Below are 18,951 nucleotides of genomic sequence, written 5' to 3'. Positions count from 1 at the left end.
CCATCGCAAGCATAAGTTGAAATCATGAATTTATCTAACTTGAGAGGTGAAGGAAAGGACAGACCTTCATCACCTGTAATGATACTTTAACTTTCTATGTTGGGTCTTTGAAAGGTAGATGTAGTACCGATTCTTCCAAATTTTTTTTCCAGATGAGTCTTAACTTTTGGTTAGTTGCCCAATGAACATTTTTACATATTTTTTATTTGTGAATTTTATGAGAACCCAGTCGCCTAATTTTGGTTCTGAAATGTTTTTTGACATTACGTCCATGGAGTTTAATTTTTTCTCTATCTCAAGACACTCATCTTTTAGGTTCATGGAAGCAGTTAGTGCTGACTCAGCTTTATCTCCTTCACATTCGTGCCACAGTTGATAAAGTCAATGTAAATAGGTACGAGGTTAGTGTAAATTCACTGGGCTCCACTTGTCTCAGCACAGGGTAAACCTGGAGAAAATATAACCCTCTTAATTCCTATCTAGAAATATCATGATTATATTAACCTTTTGCAGGCAGGATTAAGATTTGAATAGATTTTCTTAATTTTTTCTTGTCTTCTCCCTTCTGATCCTTTAGTTTAGAGATATAAACAATAAAATTCATGGATTTTTTTTCCTGTATGTTCTCGACCTTCCCATGTCCATAGAAACATTAAAGTTGAAAACAAAAAGTAAATTTTATTTTTAAAATAAATTGATTGAAAAAAAGTTAAATTTATGTGATAGGTGCTCAAATGAATGAAATTTTTGTTTTGCAAATTAAGTTTGGAATCTCACACATTCATGAACAAAAATCAAATGCTTTTATGAACAAAAATATATATATTTTTTACTAATTTGGGAACATCGGCCATTAAAATGTTAAAATGACAGATAAAGTCATAAGGCAGAATTTTACTCCAAAAAAATCAATATTAGGCCTAACTGAAATATAAAGAGGTAGAGACACGACCACAAAACCAACTTCTCAATATGAAAGTTCCTTATAACCTAGTATGAGCAGCGCTATCGTACCAATTTCGTTTTTACTGAAAAATACACACTGTAAGTACGAAAGAAAAATTCTGTGACGTTTTCAGAAGCTAGCTGAATTTTATAAATGGGGGTGAGTAATGTAAATCAATTTTCAACAATTCTGACCCAAGTCCAGAAATGCAACCAGAAGTGCTAAACTATCAAGAAAAAAATTAAACAAAAGTCTCAGCTCTTCAATAGTTTGCCACCAGAATGCGACATTATAAAATTTTAAACATGGGACTCCATAACCCCCCCCCCCCACTTCTAGTAAAATATTTTTCTCAAAATGAGGATTATTGACTTGCACCACTCTGACTTTAAACCCCCCCTCTCAAATCATGCATCGTTTTACTTATCTCAGTTTTAACCCTTTTATGAGCCATGTTTTTCTCTTAAAAATTTCCCTATTTTTATTATTAGTTTTTTGTGATTTATCATTTTTTTGAGAATACCAATAAGTGAAACAATTTTTACTTTATTGAATAAATTGGACTCGTGTAATGGCAAGTAAAGGTGAAAATTAACAGTCGCTTCATGGTGACGACATTTGAGAGGGAACTCAGATTTTTTGTTCTAGTTGCCATCAATTTTTCACAGTGCCACACTAGGAGAAAAGAACTCGCCAAAGAAGAAATCATTTAATGGGCTATGCCAGGCCCGTAGCCAGAAATTTCGGAGGGGGACCAAAGTGATAGAACAATAGATTTGGTCATCTTTTTTCCGGTCATTTTCTCACATTTCAAGGGGGGGGGGAACGACCAGACTCCCAATAACCCCCCCCCCCCCACTATGCAAAGTTAAGCCACTTGGCAGTGAAAAAAATTTTATTTGGTCCCCTTAAAGAAAAGAGAGCATTCCGAATAGGAAACGAAATATAATCAGAAATATAATGTACTCAAATTTCAAACCACCAAATATCTTTGGAATCACTATTGGAGAAGATGACTTTTTCACAAAGTTTGAGATGATGAGAAATGATATTGCAAATTCTATTGATGATTTCACCAAGCAATGCAGAGGTAGAAAGAGTATGGAGCAAAATGAAAACCCTCACAGGTAGCTCAAGCTCAATGAAAAAATATTACATTGAGTCTCGTTGAATCTCTGTCACCAGATATTTGTCCTGTTGTATGGATCTCTCACGGGGTTCTTTGCAGAGGACTTGAAAATGGCCAAAAACTCACAGGTACAAGGAAACATCTTTATTTACAAAAACTATAATTCCTGTTAAACTAGAGCAGTCTCCCAAACACCTTCTCTCTTTGAATTTTCCTCCCTGAGTCTCCTAGAATCTTGTTCTTCTATTCTAATGATCATATGCCATGCGTACCTTGCATGCGTTCATCAGCCTTTTCAATTTCTACCCTTCGTAATGATATGCATTTTAACACATTTTTGTAACAAAAAAAAGCTAAAACATCATTAGAGGATTTTTAACCCAAGGAAAGCATTTAGAGAGTTGTGGCAGGATTCCTTCAAAAGCAGGCTTCCGTATACCTTAAATATTAATTAATGTATAGTATATTTCAGTTGATGTGCATATACTTACTAAAAATAAATGATAGATACATAAAAAATTTTAGATGAGTGAAATTATTTTTTATTTGTACTTTTTTGTTTGATGTGTTAAATATTAAGGTAAAAACGGTGGGATTTAGCCACAGTTGAAATTGTTCTCTTTTTTGCTCGCGTTCGTAAGTGGTCACTAGATTTAACAGGTCTAGTACCCACTGGTCAATAGGAAAAATTTCTTAATTTTCACCTCTAATGGCAAGGCCAACCCATTATAGTGTGATATGCACTTCCCAAAATAGTATAAGAAGAAGTAGGTGAGAAGCAAACTTCCCACAGCTTCGGAAAGAGTTAATTTAGTCAATGATTTTGAAACTACTTTCGATCTTCAAATTAATCTCAAATCTGTACTTCCCGAATACAGAAACTACTGTTCACAGTGGGGACAGTAAAATTTTGATCTTGTATTCTAAAACTCCCATCAAACTCAATTTGGAACTGAAATCGCCAGTTTTCGTTCAACTGAACTAATTGTATTTTGTCAAACAATTTGAATAAAATATTAAATTCATATTAGTAGTTCTCAACTGGTGTTCCATGGAGCCCTTGGGACTCTGGAGGAAAATGCTCTGGGGGGGGGGGGGAACGTTTAAATCTTTAAGCAGCAATTAAAAATCCCTAAACCCTCTTTCAAAATACCATATCTTTAATGAAGTTGGCTTTCTTCTGACTTTCAGAAAGTGGAAACTAAGGAGTATAGGGAAAACAACTTTACAAAGTCAATGCTAAAATAAGAGGCTTTTATGGAGGTGAGATATCTAGTCATTGCCGCTTAAAAGGTTAACAGAATAAAATCAGTAAATATGACAAATGACAATACAAAGAGAGCCTGCAGGGCTCCACCATAGAAATTTATATAATAAAAAGGGCTGAGAACCACTGATATGAACATATTTGTAGTAGATGTTTTGCCAAACAATGTTTTGAATAAATAGTATCTTTACCGAACATCCCTTGTACAAGATCTAATTGAGTAACACTTATGTTAAAAAAATTGTTTTATCACATTTTCCTATGTTACAAGCAAACAAAATAATTTAGACAATTTCGGCACAATATAAAACGTATGTTGCTATAGATCTGCTTTTGGCCCGATGCTCAGAGGAATGGCTTTCATTTCCCGCCTCATGCAAAGGAATTCACCGCACACACACATGATCGCGACACAAACAAGATTTAACAGCCACCATGACAAACTGGATGGAAACTGACTGTTATAGCACCAGGAAGTGACAAGATGGATCAAATGAGCCGTCACAGTGAAGTCCAGACATAACTTTGTTCTTTGGATGAAAAACCACAGCACAAGTGAACTGAAATAGAATAACAGTACATACATATACACAAGATATTCTTAAATGGGGAAAAATCTTGACTGGAGAAATAGAATTTCTCAACACTAGAACCATCATATGGCCATTCTGGCCGCTTTTCAAAATTTGATTGCCATTTGCATCTATTTTAAAAATTTGAAAATTTTTCTCAGTGACTTTTTCTAATTTGTTGTAAGGAAATTTGTTGAAGCAGAAACAAAAATTTTAAAGTCATTCCATGGGGGACTTTTAAAAACTACTACATACAAGGAGGGTGGCCGACTTCTTACTGTTTAAGGGGCCAACATAATGATCAGCTGCAGTGTTGCGGGCCGCACTAGAGACAACACTACAGTGCATAAGCAGCATCAGTAAAATTATCTAGAAAACACACAGATTTGTGTCCGCCATAAGTAATATGATGAAAAACGATCAATTTACATTCCAAGAATCCGAAAACATGGGGAGTGCACCTAGTACATGAGGGAACGTTTCTTTCTACGTAGAAATACAACATATATATTATCTGGTTCTCAGCAATTAGATGTGATGCATCAAAAATTGCTGTTTCTTTTGCAAATTAGTTCTTTCAATTGCATCCATAGTTTCAATTTTACAGAAAAAACAATTTCTCAACCTTTTTTTGCAATTATAATTGATCCCTGATTTATCTAATATGATAATATCTAACCCCTAATTTGGCCCGCACAGGTTGAATAGATGTCCAAAGTGTGTTATTCATGCACCGGTAGACCTCAAGATGAGTTTTATTGCTGGGATGGAAAGTGGGCTTGAACCTAGGTCTGGATGACTTTTCCTTCTGAGTTTACGTCGGCATAAAATATCTGTTTTTTTTATATCTTGGGCTGAGAAAAAAAATCTGTTTATCTTTCTACCACCCAACCTTGGGGCCATTTCCTGAAGTTAAGAGAAGGCTACTAATGTCTACTTTAGTGCTACACACCACAGTGTGTGAAATAATAAGGAAGGCAGGGTCATGTCTCCAGTGCAAGACCAGAGTCAAAATCCTGGCGGAGACCAGATGACTTTCCTTTTAGATGACAGATGTGGGAAGGCAATCCTGCTCGAATGAGCAACATCTTCCGTCAAAATAATTTCAAACTTCGTTTTGAAGCAGAGGATAGGTGTCAAAACTCATTTTGGATCATAAACCTGAACCTCAGGAGCTCAAAAAAAATACAAGGCTGTAAATTTAAAAAAGTCCGAAAATTTCCGGATTTTTCCAAAACGTCACAATAAGTGAGGACAAAATATTACCAGAATTCATAGCCATGTGATATATCTTGTTACGGGTTTTTATATTACCAGAAGTCTATTCTTGTTTCTGGTATTACGGCCCAAGGCCCAGACTGTCTCAAGTTTTCTCGACATTTTCACTGTCAAGGTATAATTGAAGAGAGTGACTGGTTTCGTGTGAATTTTCATTAATCAATAATTTAAAAAACTGATGTGACTACATAAAAAAGCTTAGGTTGCCGCCACGTAGGTGCACTGCACCCTTGTTTAAGATGCTCCTATCCCTAGTAACCCTCTATTGTTTTGCCTTATCAGAATGCTTGCGTAGGAGGGGGGGGGGATCACTCGGTTGTCGTTAAGCAACTTACATTGCCCGAGATGTTGAAGTCAATGAATAATATGCAATAAAAATTTGAAAAATATAAACATATTTTTTCATGGGGATGGAGCCACATGAGCCTAGTGCCCTTGAAACCTTCCATATAATGATATTTCAAGACACGCAACCTGAGTTATTTTGAGACAAGTTTTAATCTGAAAACAGATCCACATTTTTACGGCTGATTATTACAGACCATTAACAGGTATTTTTACAATAGCTGTAATTTTGACTGCTTTGATAGTTTTAGTGTTAAGCAAGATCTCACAGTTACACAAAAGAGCTGGTTGCAAAATAATTGATGAAATTTATAAAACGGTATAAATAGATTTCCATACATACCCAGTGAGAGAATTGAGAAGATAACATCCAATAATCGTACGTCCATGAAGATCTCGCACATGAATTTCCTGATAAAAAAAAAGAAGATACATAGTATATTCATTAAGAGAAAAAAAATGGATTTGGTAGCAGAAAATCTATACAACACAGGATTAATAATCAGGCAAGTTCACTAGAAAGATTTTCATGGTAATAGTAACACTTTATTGGTTTAAGGTTTGTCATCTACTAGAGATTGAGTCGAATAACAAATCTTTGCTTTCGGGGGGGGGGGGGGGGGAGGAGAGCTACCACCCCTTTTAATCTGTCAATGGTTTGGTTGACTTCACATGCACAGTTAACTCCAGGCGCAATTATCATGTGATAGTGATAGGAACTGAGAGAAACCCAGGCTCTGTCACACTAGGTGAAGTAAGCACATTATTTCAGGTGACTAGGGTCTCCAGGACATTTGATTATTTATCGTAGCTTGAACAATATATATATATGCTATAGTAAATGTAGTTATTATACATAATAATCTATGCACAATCGCTGAGTATTTTGGTAAGTTTGATAAATTTCCCTAAATTCATCACTTTTACCGGTGATTATGCATAGTACAAAAGTGTTATTGATAAATCATACTTGGGCACGGCTCGGGGAACTCAGAAAAATGAGAAGTAGTTGAATTTTCCGAGAACTTGTCAGGTAGGGACTCAGAAAAATCTCATGGCCCATGATGCTCTTAAGATGGCCCTGGGTATACTCCCAGAGAATATGTTTTTTTTTTCTGGGATGGAGAACCACCACCCATTCCACCCTTTTTAATGTGTAAGTGCTACACTGTAACAGGAGCTGACGCTTATGTGATTAGGAATGATTATGATTCTCATTAAAAATTTTTTTTTAAGTTACAGCGGGTCAGTGAAACATTTGATCAGGGTGTTGCAAGATATGGTGCTATGAATCAGAGGGGCCTCACAAATAAGGTCAACAATTTATTATTAGTCATTTTGGGGAGGGTGCCTTCAGCTAATCTAATTAAAAAACTGCATCAGCGTAAACCACACTTAGGGACAAAGGAATTTTTATAGGGTGGGCTATAGCTCAGACCTGCAAATTTGAGGAAAGTGTTCAAGAAAATTAGCCGAACGGGAGAAGGAAGGACGATCAAATTGTGCAGCTTGGAGGCAATAAAATTATAAATTCTGATCTTCTAAAGAAGTACTAGGCCACAACGAGTGGCCGAAACAGTGACTTAGACAGTTTGGAAGCATGCAAGTGACCAAAAGAAGTGTGGAAACACGCACGTGACAAAAACAGTGTGCAAGCATGCAAGTGACCAAAAGAAGTGTGGAAACACGCACGTGACAAAAACAGTGTGCAAGCATGTGAGTGACCAAAAGAAGTGTGCAAGCAAGCAAGTGACCAAAAGAAGTGTGCAAGCAAGCAAGTGACCAAAAGAAGTGTGCAAGCAAGCAAGTGACAAAACCAGAGTGCAAGCATGTGAATGACGAAAACAGTGACATAAAGAGTGAGGAGACCTGGGCAATGAGCAACAAAGAGTGACACAGAGAATGTAAGCATGGGAGTGACTCAGAGAACGACCAAAAATTGTGTGACCAAGAAAGTGTGCAGGTACGTGAGTTACTCTGAGATACAAACGTATTTAAAGGGGAGGGGGTAGTGAGCCAGACATAGCCGAGGGCGGCAAATTTTAGGGACGGGTAGTCAAGAAAATTTGAATGGTAGAACGATGGCATATTATGTAAAAAAAGCGAAAGCTTTCTAGACTATAGTAGAACATTTCACGAGTTTTAAGCGGTACCAAATAAATAAAAAGGGGCACTAATTGTAATGAATTCATTACCTTGTACAGGAACATGTGATCCAAGGAATGGGTGCTGTAACCGGCCATTGAGTTCGTCATGAATATCCAAAACCCGAGCGAAACGTAGAAAAGACATTGAACGGTCACGATCTGAGAAATAATTAAAATCGGGTCCCACACGTAATAACGAAAATAACCGCTCATTTTTCCTTGCGTGAATGTTTACAAACTCATCTCCGACTCGTTTTTGACGTCTGTGACCGCGGGAAAAGAAAAACCATTGTAAACAAAATCTGGGCCTTACATGATACTGAAATCAAATGCAAAGTTTCAAAAAACAAACACATATTTTATGTGAAAAAAATTTAAATTACATTTTAAATAATGTTTTTATTTTACAAAAGTGAATTACAGGTTTAAAAATTGATTTAAAACCCTTCACACAAAAGAAACCATCTTCCTTCTCTAGGAATGACAAAATTAAAAAAGTCAAAGCCGTCCAGATCTGAAAAATTTCATTGAAAAATTCTCGAATTCTCGCGTTTTTGAGATGGACGTTAGAGAAAAACAAAAGCAGTCAGCGCAATTGTGAGTATTTATTCGTATTTAATTATTCTTATCCTAGATATTTTATCATGTAAAACAGTTAGTTATTGATCAAGAATGTATTAGGAGTTTTAATCTCTCCCAGCATTACTCATACCAATATAAACAACATGGAAGTAGTCCTGTCCGATATTCATTGTCCTCCACAAGGGTGGGGGCTGACAGAGCTCGAGCCCTGCGACCCGGGACAATTACCATTATTTTTTGTTTTCTCATGCTATAAATTCAGTATAGAATGGCCCGTGAAAGTCTGGCCTGTGGGCCTGCCAAAGACCCCAGCCCGGGGCCTTGCTCCAGGATGTAGGGGGGGAGGTCATGCCCATATTGACATGTGAAAAAAGGCTGCTGGGCATTGATTCATGAATAGGCAAGCGGGCATTTACTCAGGGCTTCAATTAATTGGGGGGATATACAATTTACAGTAATATTCATACCATAGTATAAAACCTATGAATTTTCCGGGTGGTTTTATTGGTTTGGATTGTGTACTGGTGCAGTGCCAAAGCTACAGGGTAGTAAAATAATTTTGACATATATATGACTCTAATCGCCCCAGAAATCAATGCGATTGACATCTGAAATATAAGTTTCAGGAAATGCACTCGAGAATAAGATGAGAAACAAAAACTCAGCTCTCGCGCTTATGGTTACGGCAACACTTACTTTTATATACTGCGAAGTTATCGGCACAGTAAAAAAAAACCATAAATAGCATTGGAACTGTACTTGTAGCATGATAAACACTGGTGCAGGATGCTACGAAGAAAGGAACTTTTTCATTTGGTTTGTCCGATTTCGTGAGAATAACCCATATACATATTCTTTTAAAATATCAAGAAAACAGTCCAGAAACAGCCCTGGAAAAAAAATTGTAGCATCTGCCTTAATACCAGCTGCAGCGTTTTGAATGATTTGGAAAACCGTTGGGAGATGAGATATTTTTTCCTCTTCCTTCCCTATATACAGCTTGATCTTCAAAATGTAGTGCGTGGATCGGATTAATTATTGGATATCATCAGGTATTTCTATTGTCTCTCAGGTTGTACCTTTAATATTTTCCTTTATTTAAAGTAGAGTCCGGGTTTTATTTATACCTTGATTGCGATGTATTATTTAATCAAGAGTAGGGGCTTTATTTATACCCCTATATATTTATTATTTAACCCCCGATCAGTTTATTATATAAACAGTATTGGGGTTTTATTTATAGCTTGATCGGTTTACTTTTATCCAGAGTTTTATTTTTTAAACAAACAGGAAGGGCATAAGGGCTGTTGTTCATTTAAAAGCCTCTGGATGCCTTATGTTGTTTTGATTATTATTATATTTAGTAATTATTATGTGCTTGTTGGTTTCTGTTGTTGTTTCTATGCTGGCGATTTTTTTTCAGTGCCCCGTAGTGTCTGACGGCCTTCTTCGCGAATTTTCGTTGGGCCGTCAGACATGCTTGGCGCCAAAAAAAGTCGCAGAAAATTGTCAAAGTGGACCATATATCGAAGCTGTTCCATACAGTGCACTGATTTTGGATAGTATGGAAAATTCACTAACAATTTGAATGTTTAGTTCTTATGTTTATGACTAATAATATTTCAACATTAGTTGAATTAAAGATTTATTAGATAGAAAAGATTAAAATTGATTGTAATTTTCAGGCATGAGATATGAATATATCCATAATACAATTAGGACATGATATGTATAAGGGTTAAACTAAGAGGGTAAGTGGATCATTGCCAAAAGGGCATGAGCATTGTATTCATTTTGGAGTTTCTGAATCTGGTAATCCCAGTCCTATTAGAATCAGTGAAAGCATTCAGTGGTGAAGAATTGCTAATTGACATGATTTTATGTTAAATAGAATGCTTTTCGCAATCAATGTTTGTCAATGATGCTACCACATAGAAGGATCTTTGAAGCCATTATTTTAAAATTGGGAGCCAATAAAGTGTTTGTAACCTTATTTTCTTTGCCGATTCATGCCTTCTGAAGTAGTATATTGTAAAGTATTACATGCATTAAAATCAAGGCACTGTAACTATTTCATTATAGGACCTGCACAAGAGAAAAGATAGAAAATACAAAAAAGAAAATTTTGAATGTAGTAGAGTCTCTGTTAGAACCAGTTTCGAGTAATCATCTTGTTGATGCTGTAAGAAAACTTTCAATTATTATTAACCATTGCATATCTTGAAATGCCCACTGCAGTGCTGATGATTTTGAAAAGTGTAATATTACAGCTTTCTGTGCCAGTGCCGTCTTAAGGCATGGGTCCACCCGGGCACCTCAAGCGAAAACGGGCCTCACAAAAATGAGACCTGGTTGAAATTTTTGAGAATTATTTGGTTTGGGTCTCAGAAAAATCAATTGGCCCGGGGGCCCATGATACTCTTAAGACGGCCCTATTCGGTGCTTATGTCTATATTAATCTTAATATCTTGCTGAATTAACGTAAAAATCTAAATAGGGCTATTTACTTGCTGACTTTTATGTAATGTAAAAAAGAAAGTTTAAAACTGTGTGATTTAAGCGAATAGCATTATTTCACTATTTTAAAGCTTGTTCAATAGTGAAAGATCTGCAAGTAGAAGGAAAAAACATCAGGGAAGATATATTTTATGCTTCTACTGACGTTGAATTTCCTGATATGCCGGAAAATATGGGTATTCCCAGCATGCTAGTTCTTTTGGTTTCCCCCGACATGCCAGCAAATGCGAGGGAATACGGTTGAAGGAATCTTTTCAGAAAGTATTTTGAATGCTTGGAATAATCTCAACACCACCACAATCTCACAGAAGCCGAAGGGATGCTGTAATTGGCGGCTTCCCTGAGTTTCACTCGTTGAAGTGTACATGATGTGGTGGTGTATACTTTTTACCTATGCTGCAAATTGTCTCTTGTGGGTGAATTGGTGATCAGTAAAATTATAAATCTTTTCTTGTTAAAATGGATCAGTGATTTTTCCCATGTCTTATTTCAGGGCTGGACAAATCACAAAAAATCTGGGTGCCAGAAAATTTTTTTATTTGGAGAAAAAGATCCAAAATAATGCTTCTTTTGACTTTTTCAGGGCATAGTGACCCTCCTTCATGTTGGCAGATATGCTGCTATAAATTACAAATTACAATTTAATTACAAAAATTGCCGGCAATTTAGTAACTACACAAAGTAATTAAATTGCAGATTAATAACTACACTTAAAAGTAACTACACGAAAAAAATTCTAAATGACAATGCCAATTTTTTAGTCGCCGTAGTGACCTGGTACCTGGGATTTGTCCAGCCCTGCCATATAGTATCATTGGTCATCAGATGATAGCATCACTAAAACACAAAATGTGTATATAATTATCATAACAAAAATACGTTAGGACTACACATACACAAAATCATTAGAAATTCCTGAGAAGAATGTTTACCAGTTGCATGTCTGGTTAAGTAGTAGAAGTGTTTTCATGGCCTCAGACAGAAGTAACGAATGGTACACACAGTACATTTGAATTTTAATGTGTGATCCCAGAATCAATATGTATAGGGTGCATTAGCGTAATGTCATGACCGGCAGTGTTGATTCCAAACAAACATGAGCTCGGCAAGTTTCTAAAAAAAATAAGACTTGTGACCTCTTGAAAACTTCAAACACGCGTAAACATACAATGTTAAAAATATAGTAATAGTTTGCCTCTAATTAGCTATGAAGCTTTTTATTTCTCGCATGCTATCTATTTACTTGTATTTATCCTTGTAGCCATACATTTGTTTAATGCATTGAGTCTATGAATCACTTAATCATTATTCAAAAATTGAATCGAACAAATTATTTTCAGGTCTTTTTTTCCCCTCTATAAAAAATGGTGATGCTTTTTTGTGCCTGATTGTAAAAACTTCCACCACAATGCTCGAGATAATTTCATCATCTGTATCATAGTGAATGGATCTGACATGATCTGATTCTACTACATTTTCCTCTCTTTCTATCAGTTTAGGTTCTTTGATAGAATCAAGTAAATTACAAAACTTTATCTCATTTTTCCACGCCATGTTTGAAAACAACCTGAAAACAAAAAAATGTAATAGATATGAAAGAGTGAAAACAAATCGCAACTTTGCTTAGGTCTGGGGTCTTCAGCCCATGGCTCGCCGACCATTTTTAGAAAATAACTACTTTACATAGAGAAACGATTAAATTCCAAAAAAAAAAAAAAAAAAAAAAATTGTTAAAAGAGCTCTGACCATTGAAATCTGAACTGTTGTATTTAGAACTGTGTGAGATACTTTCCAGAATCAATAGTAATGCTGTGCATTTGATACATTAGAAACCACCGTCTGGGGACCCTATGATTTCATATAAGCTATATATATTGAGAAGACAAATTCAGCATCTAAAAGGTATATATAATTACAGAATTTACAGAAACGCTAAAAAAAAGACCTTAATGGAAGAAATAATTTTAGAATTATTGAAAAAATAGTCACAGAATTACTGAAAGCAATAATTGCAAAACTACTGATAGAAATCAGAATTATTGAGAATAATTTTGGAATTGTAAAGAGTAATTTCAGAATTGTTGAAAGTAATAACTTATGAAAAACTTGAGTTTTTCGAAGGAAATGAGTTCATAATTGACGAAAATTTAAAGTAAATTAAAAAATTAATTTTAAAATTATCGGGACAAATATTTCAGATTTAATAAAAAAAATAATTGATCAAAAGGCGTTAATTAATGAAAGGAAGTTATTGAAAATAAATAAAAATTCAAATTTAATGAAATAAATATATTCAGAGTAATTAGGCCAAATGCATGTGAACGGATGGCATGCAAGAAATATAAAGCTTTCATAGCTAATTAGAGATGAACTATTATTATATTTTTGACATTGCATGTTCACAAGAGTTTGAAGTGTTTATTTCAAGAGCTCACAAATTTTATTTGTCCATATTTTTTTTAGAAAAATAACTTAAACAGACTGACGTCCTATGGCATTTTCTTTTATAATCTCAATAAGCTCACGTGTGTTTGGAATCAGCTCTGCTGATCGTGACATCACCACTAATGCGACTTATCAAATATTCCAGAATCTTTATGAAAAATATAGAGCCACAATTAAATTGAACAGCACTGGAAATATGGTGAAGAGGGTGGGGAGATTTGTCCTGCATAACAAATTTTAGGAATGAGAAACATTAAATCATTACAACTTTAAACTGAACAGGAAACTTGATTTTGAATTAAAATATGAACTAACCATATTTGAATTAGTGAACTTCACCTGCATTGTAATATATTGCTTACTGTGGGGGTGAGGATTATGACCCTTCTTTAATATATCTCGTGGTTTTGTCATATTTCCATTGCATAAATGTATAAATACATGTTATGTTCTCAATTTATGTTATTTTAGATTGTTAAGGAAACAAAACTATTCTTTTTTTTTTTTTCTGCAATTCTAGGAGTTATTTTTTTTTCTTTCACTGGTAGTTGGATTTTTATTGAGATATTCCGTGTGTGGTATATTAAGTTCCTTAATTTAATTTTTTTTTTTTTAAATTCCGTTCTTGTAGTGCAAAACTTTAAGTCAAGCAGATTACGCTGATGTCATTGAAGAACGTAATATTTTAAACCTCTGTGGATATCCTTTGTGTGAGAATAAAATAAAGGCAAGTCCCCCCATTTTTGTTTCCAGTTTTATTTTTCTTACTATGTATGAATAAATGTTTCTAAGTGCAAATAGTAAATTACTGCCAGAATGTTAGTCTTTCTTCTTTTTTTTTTTTTAAATCATGCATATTGTCTTTTGACACTATCAGTGAATTGTGTTACACTTATTTTTTCCAAAATAAAGTACAGTAGAATTTCAGTTGTCTGATGTGAGTTGAATGAGCCTGCATTGCTGAATCAAAGTTTATAAGTAATCCTATATGAATCTTATTTGGAAAATGTCCAGTGTTATCTGTGTTAGTTACAACTAGAGATAGGACAAATATTCAATTCGGCTGAATATCAGTGTTAATATAAGCGCAACAAACTAATTTTAAAAAATTATATTAACTGGAATTTTTCCCATAAATAAGAAATCTACTGATTATATTTTATTGTGTGGTGTATATCCCTTTCTGTGAAAGGGGTTTATGCCAGGGTTAATTTCTACGAGAAGAGTAAAACATGAAGCTGAAAGCAGAATCCTACCGCAATATAATGTGGAAGTGAGCATTAATTACACAAGTTCACTAACTGAAGAATGTACCTAGACGAGAAACGTATTGAGCTACTGAAAGGGGCAAATAACATCTAGAAAGGAAAAATAAGTAAATTTTATGATGCATTAATACTTGAGAGTAAATGATGGTTGACATTTTCTTAATTAGATGTAAAATTGTAACAGGTTTTGAAAAAAAAAAAGATTCTGTAAGTGATATTAAAATACAGTATATCATCGTTGAATTTCATTGTCAGTATCATGGAAATAAAAAATTTTCAATTCCAGTTTTTTTATATTTATTTAAATAGTAAATTGCACAATTAAAACTATTAATTATTTGAAATTACCAATCATTTTATTTTCAATTAAAAACACCAGTTTTACTTATAATTCTGAAGAATTTTAAGCAAATTGATATTTGGCAAAAACATCAGCCAAATATTTGGTATTTGATTATTCGGTCAAATCACTATTTCACAATCCCTAATTACAACCATTCATTAGATATACATGCAATCTGAACATCTGCTTTGCTATTTTGTTATGAAGTTTTTAACAACATTATCCCTTGTTAGTTGTTGCTGCTCCAACCAAGCAATTGCTCGAATATATCCGAGTATGCTATCACTTTCCGTCATCCATACAAAGATTTTTAATAGCTGGCTCATGCGTAGATGAATTTTTAGGAAAGAGAGAAAAAACAACTGTCCTTGCAGGGGAATCGAACCCACATCCTCTGACTTTCCTAGTGAGCTCCCCAGACTGCTAGACTACAAAGCAACGAATGTCTCAATATTACCTTAGAGCTTGTGTGCACTGAACTAGACCGAGACCATACATGGATGGTGGAACCTAATTCAGGTCAAAGCTCACATTGCTGATATGCCACCAGATGGCGACTTATCTGAGGATATGGGTCCAACCATCCATGTATGGTCCTGTTCAGTGTACACAAGCTCTAAGGAAAGATTGTGACATTCGTTGCCTTTGTAGTCTGGGGTGCTCACCCAAAAAGTGATAAGACGTGGGTTTGATTTCCTGCAAGGGCAGTTGAATTTTCTCTTTCCTAAAAATTCATCTTCGCATGAGCCAGCTGTTAAAAACCCTTCATATGCTCAAATATAGTCCTCAAGTCCTTGTTTTTATTTGCACTCTCAGTCTTCTCACCCTCATTAATATCGTCATTTGCATCAGTAAAAAAATGTACAAGTTAAATCATAATTTCCTCACCAATAAGAAAAAATATATATATTCTTCTAGAAATTGGGCATCAGTTAGTAGAGAGCTCTTTGTAAACGAGGGTAGGGTAATTGAAGTTCAACTGTATCTCTAAAAAGTAGCATCTGCAAATAATGTAAAGTGTTACCTCTTTTTCTTGACATATAAGAGTTTTTATTCATTAAATAGGGGATTTGACATTCATTGACATTTTTTCTTTTTTATTTTAGCTTTCTCAACAAAAGTACAAAATTGACTATAACTATAAAAAGGTTTATGACATAACTGCAAGGAAGGTGAGTTTCCAGATTAATTTTAATATGCTATCTATCTTTAAAAAAAAGCAGTAGATTCTGATTTCAAGAAAAAGCTTATTGAAATTTCATTCTCACTAATGTAGTGTACCGTTGAAGCTTTTGCAATTCATTAACTTTGTACAATGTTGGAATTGAAATTTCATTATCACAGTACAGTGAACTTTGAACTATTCAGCCTAATGTGGCGGAAGGGCAGGCCAGATGAAAAAAAAGCCAGATAGTCTGAAGATGTATAAATGCTTATGTTCTACCTCACCCATACAATAAAAACACCCTTTTCATACCAAAATCTTGTCAATATTTTCTGACCTCTTAGTACAGGCCAAAATTTTACAAATGTTTATTACATACTGTACTGTGCATTTTGAAAACTTATTACAGAAACAGAAAGTCCACGAATAAAAATATGGTACACATTTTGAGAAGAATTTTATAATTAACTTATATATATATGTAGTGCTGCCCGCACGATGGCGCTAGCGTATCTTCGCAGCTTGTATGATGATTATTCTATTTTCTGCTCATGGCAACGCAACAGAAAATCGGGAGTCAAAGGCGTCTGACTCTGCTTGTTTGTTGTTGATGTTGTCTTACTCACCGACGCGCGTGTCTGTGTCTTACCGTGCACGGACCACATTTTTCTCTACCAGCATTCCCATTTGTATTATGTAAATATTATCCGCTGTAAATAAAGTGTAAATATATAAACGAAATCATTTCATGGATCAACCAAAGATTGGCGACATCGGACGTGAAACAAAAGAAACCACCATGGCAGAGGTGAGTGCTGTAGTTATACCGCCATTCAACGTGCGTGATGTTTCGTTATGGTTCGTGATGTGTGAAAGCACTTTCTAGTTAGCCGCTCCAAAACCAATAACAGAGTCAAAAACAAAATACAACTATATCGTTGCAAATCTACCTCCAGATAACACATCTCTAGTACGAGACATTCTCATGAACCCGCCGACTTCGGAGCCATACAAAAAACTGAAGTACAAACTAGTCACACGTTGTAGTGAATCCTCGTCTACACAACTTAGGAAACTTCTAGCTTGTGAGCCATTGGGAGATCGGAAACCGTCTGACATTCTCCGTGAATTAAAACGAAGAGCGGAATCTCACAACGTTTCGGACGAACTATTGACAGAACTCTTCCTGCAACAACTGCCCAAATCCACTCGATCTATACTCGCTGCCGTCAGCCCACTAACACTTGACAAAACGGCAGAGCTGGCCGACAAGATCCAAGAAGCAAGCCCACCTTATTTGTAGTCGATCGAAGCACCAACATTTCATTCCTTGTGGACACTGGATCTGACGTTTCAATATTCCCAGCATGCAGCACTGACAAACGTCAACCACTTCTCCAACTTTTCGCTGCAAATTCGTCTCCAATAAACGTCTATGGTGAGTGAACAGTCACTTTAGATTTTCAACTCAGCAGAGTCTTTCGGTGGACTTCCCTCTTGGCTGCGGTACCGAAACCAATTCTTGGAGTCGATTTCTTGTGTAACTTCAATTTGCTTCTGGACTTATGATGACGATGACTCCTCGACATGAGGACGAAACTCACTGCAAACTGTCAACTAAAGAAGTCAGAAGTGCACTCAATCAAACTTTTCGACGGTGACACAACTTATCAAAGCCTGCTCAGCAAATCTTCACTGAACTCTAAACCATGCTGTGAGCATATCATCGAGAGAACAGGTAGGCCAATTTTTGCTAAAGCTCGCCGTCTCTCTCTCCAGAAAAGTTATCTTGCGCCAAAAAGCAATTTCTGGACATGCAAAAATAAGGATTATGTAGGCCATCAAATAGTGCATGGGCCAGTCCAATTCATATGGTCAAGAAACCTAACGGTGCGTGGCGTATCTGCGGTGACTACCGCCAACTAAATAAGATCACCACACCAGACAGATATCCCATTCCTCATATCCATGACCTAACCCACATGCTTCATGGGACTGCAATCTACTCGACCATCGACCTTGTCTCGGCGTATCAACAAATTCCAGTGGCAGAAGCTGACGTGCCCAAGACTGCCGTCATCACGTCTTTCTGGCTTTATGAATTTCCTTTCATGCCCTACAGACTTTGCAATGCCGCCCAGACATTCCAGAGGTACATCGACCAAGTGTTGGCTGGTCCCAATTTTTCAGCGGGGTACATAGATGACATCCTCATCGCATCAACGAACTCTGAACAGCATAAACAGCACCTGGACATAGTTTTCAAACGACTGGCCGAGCATGGTCTAAAGATCAACTCTCTGAAGTGCAAATTCTTCCAAGATGAAGTCACATTTCTTGGACACAGGATATCATCAAAAGGGATTTCTCCTCTTCATGATAAAGTGAAGGCGATAAAAGATTTCCCAAGACCGACAACCACCCAAGAACTTCTACAACTTTTTCTGGGAATGTTGAATTTTTATCAAAGATTCCTTCCTGGGTTAGCAGAAACACAAGCTCCACTATGTTCATATCTTCAAAAAAAGTCAAAAGCAACGCGAAGATCGAGTGGACGGAAACATCAAATCAAGCTTTCGTAGATTGCAAGCAAAAACTCGTTTCTGCAACCCTTCTTGCTTTTCCACATCCATCAGCCGAACTCTCTATCATGGTAGACGCATCCAACACAGCAATCGGTGCCTGCCTGCAACAGCTTGTCAAATCGCACTGGCAACCTCTCGCTTTCTACTCCAGGAAGCTTATCAAAGCTGAGATGAATTATTGCGCTTACGACAGAGAGCTATTAGCAGCGTATGCCACAGTGAAACAGTTTCAACACATGATTGAAGGGAAACATTTCATCCTCTACACCGATCATAAGCCCTTGACGTTTGCGTTTCGTCAAAAGCCTCACAAGACATCTCCCAGACAAACACGACATCTAGACTTCATCGGACAGCATACC

At 35.9% G+C, this 18,951-nt stretch overlaps 2 protein-coding genes across 3 annotated transcripts in view; one reads left to right on the top strand and one right to left on the bottom strand.

Annotated features, from left to right (window-relative positions):
- Nucleotides 1–1,461: 1,461 nt before the first annotated feature.
- Nucleotides 1,462–7,957, bottom strand: Sys1 (Sys1 golgi trafficking protein). The gene is made up of 3 exons (XM_089245675.1): nt 7,733–7,957; nt 5,881–5,948; nt 1,462–3,902 (listed from the first exon to the last, which is right to left on the bottom strand). The coding sequence occupies exons 1-3, from the start codon at nt 7,895–7,897 to the stop codon at nt 3,662–3,664; spliced, it is 474 nt and encodes a 157-aa protein (XP_089101801.1). The 5' UTR covers nt 7,898–7,957; the 3' UTR covers nt 1,462–3,661.
- Nucleotides 7,958–8,196: 239 nt separating this feature from the next.
- LOC149075115 (putative RNA polymerase II subunit B1 CTD phosphatase RPAP2) overlaps nt 8,197–18,951 on the top strand; it is a 29,414-nt gene continuing 18,659 nt past the window's right edge. For both annotated transcript variants that reach the window (XM_089245674.1, XM_089245673.1), the window contains exons 1-4: nt 8,197–8,281; nt 10,349–10,448; nt 13,860–13,955; nt 15,946–16,011. In XM_089245674.1, coding sequence (XP_089101800.1) covers nt 8,244–8,281; nt 10,349–10,448; nt 13,860–13,955; nt 15,946–16,011 — 300 coding nt within the window. In that variant the 5' untranslated portion in view covers nt 8,197–8,243. The remainder of the gene's footprint in view (nt 8,282–10,348; nt 10,449–13,859; nt 13,956–15,945; nt 16,012–18,951) is intronic.

The sequence above is a fragment of the Pholcus phalangioides genome, unplaced genomic scaffold, assembly GCF_987345545.1.
Source record: "Pholcus phalangioides strain wild (caught in Gottingen) unplaced genomic scaffold, Ppha-v1.0 ptg000016l_1, whole genome shotgun sequence".
NCBI lineage: Eukaryota > Metazoa > Arthropoda > Arachnida > Araneae > Pholcidae > Pholcus > Pholcus phalangioides.
Note: the sequence above shows the minus strand (reverse complement) of the source record. Positions and strands in the feature narration are given on the sequence as shown.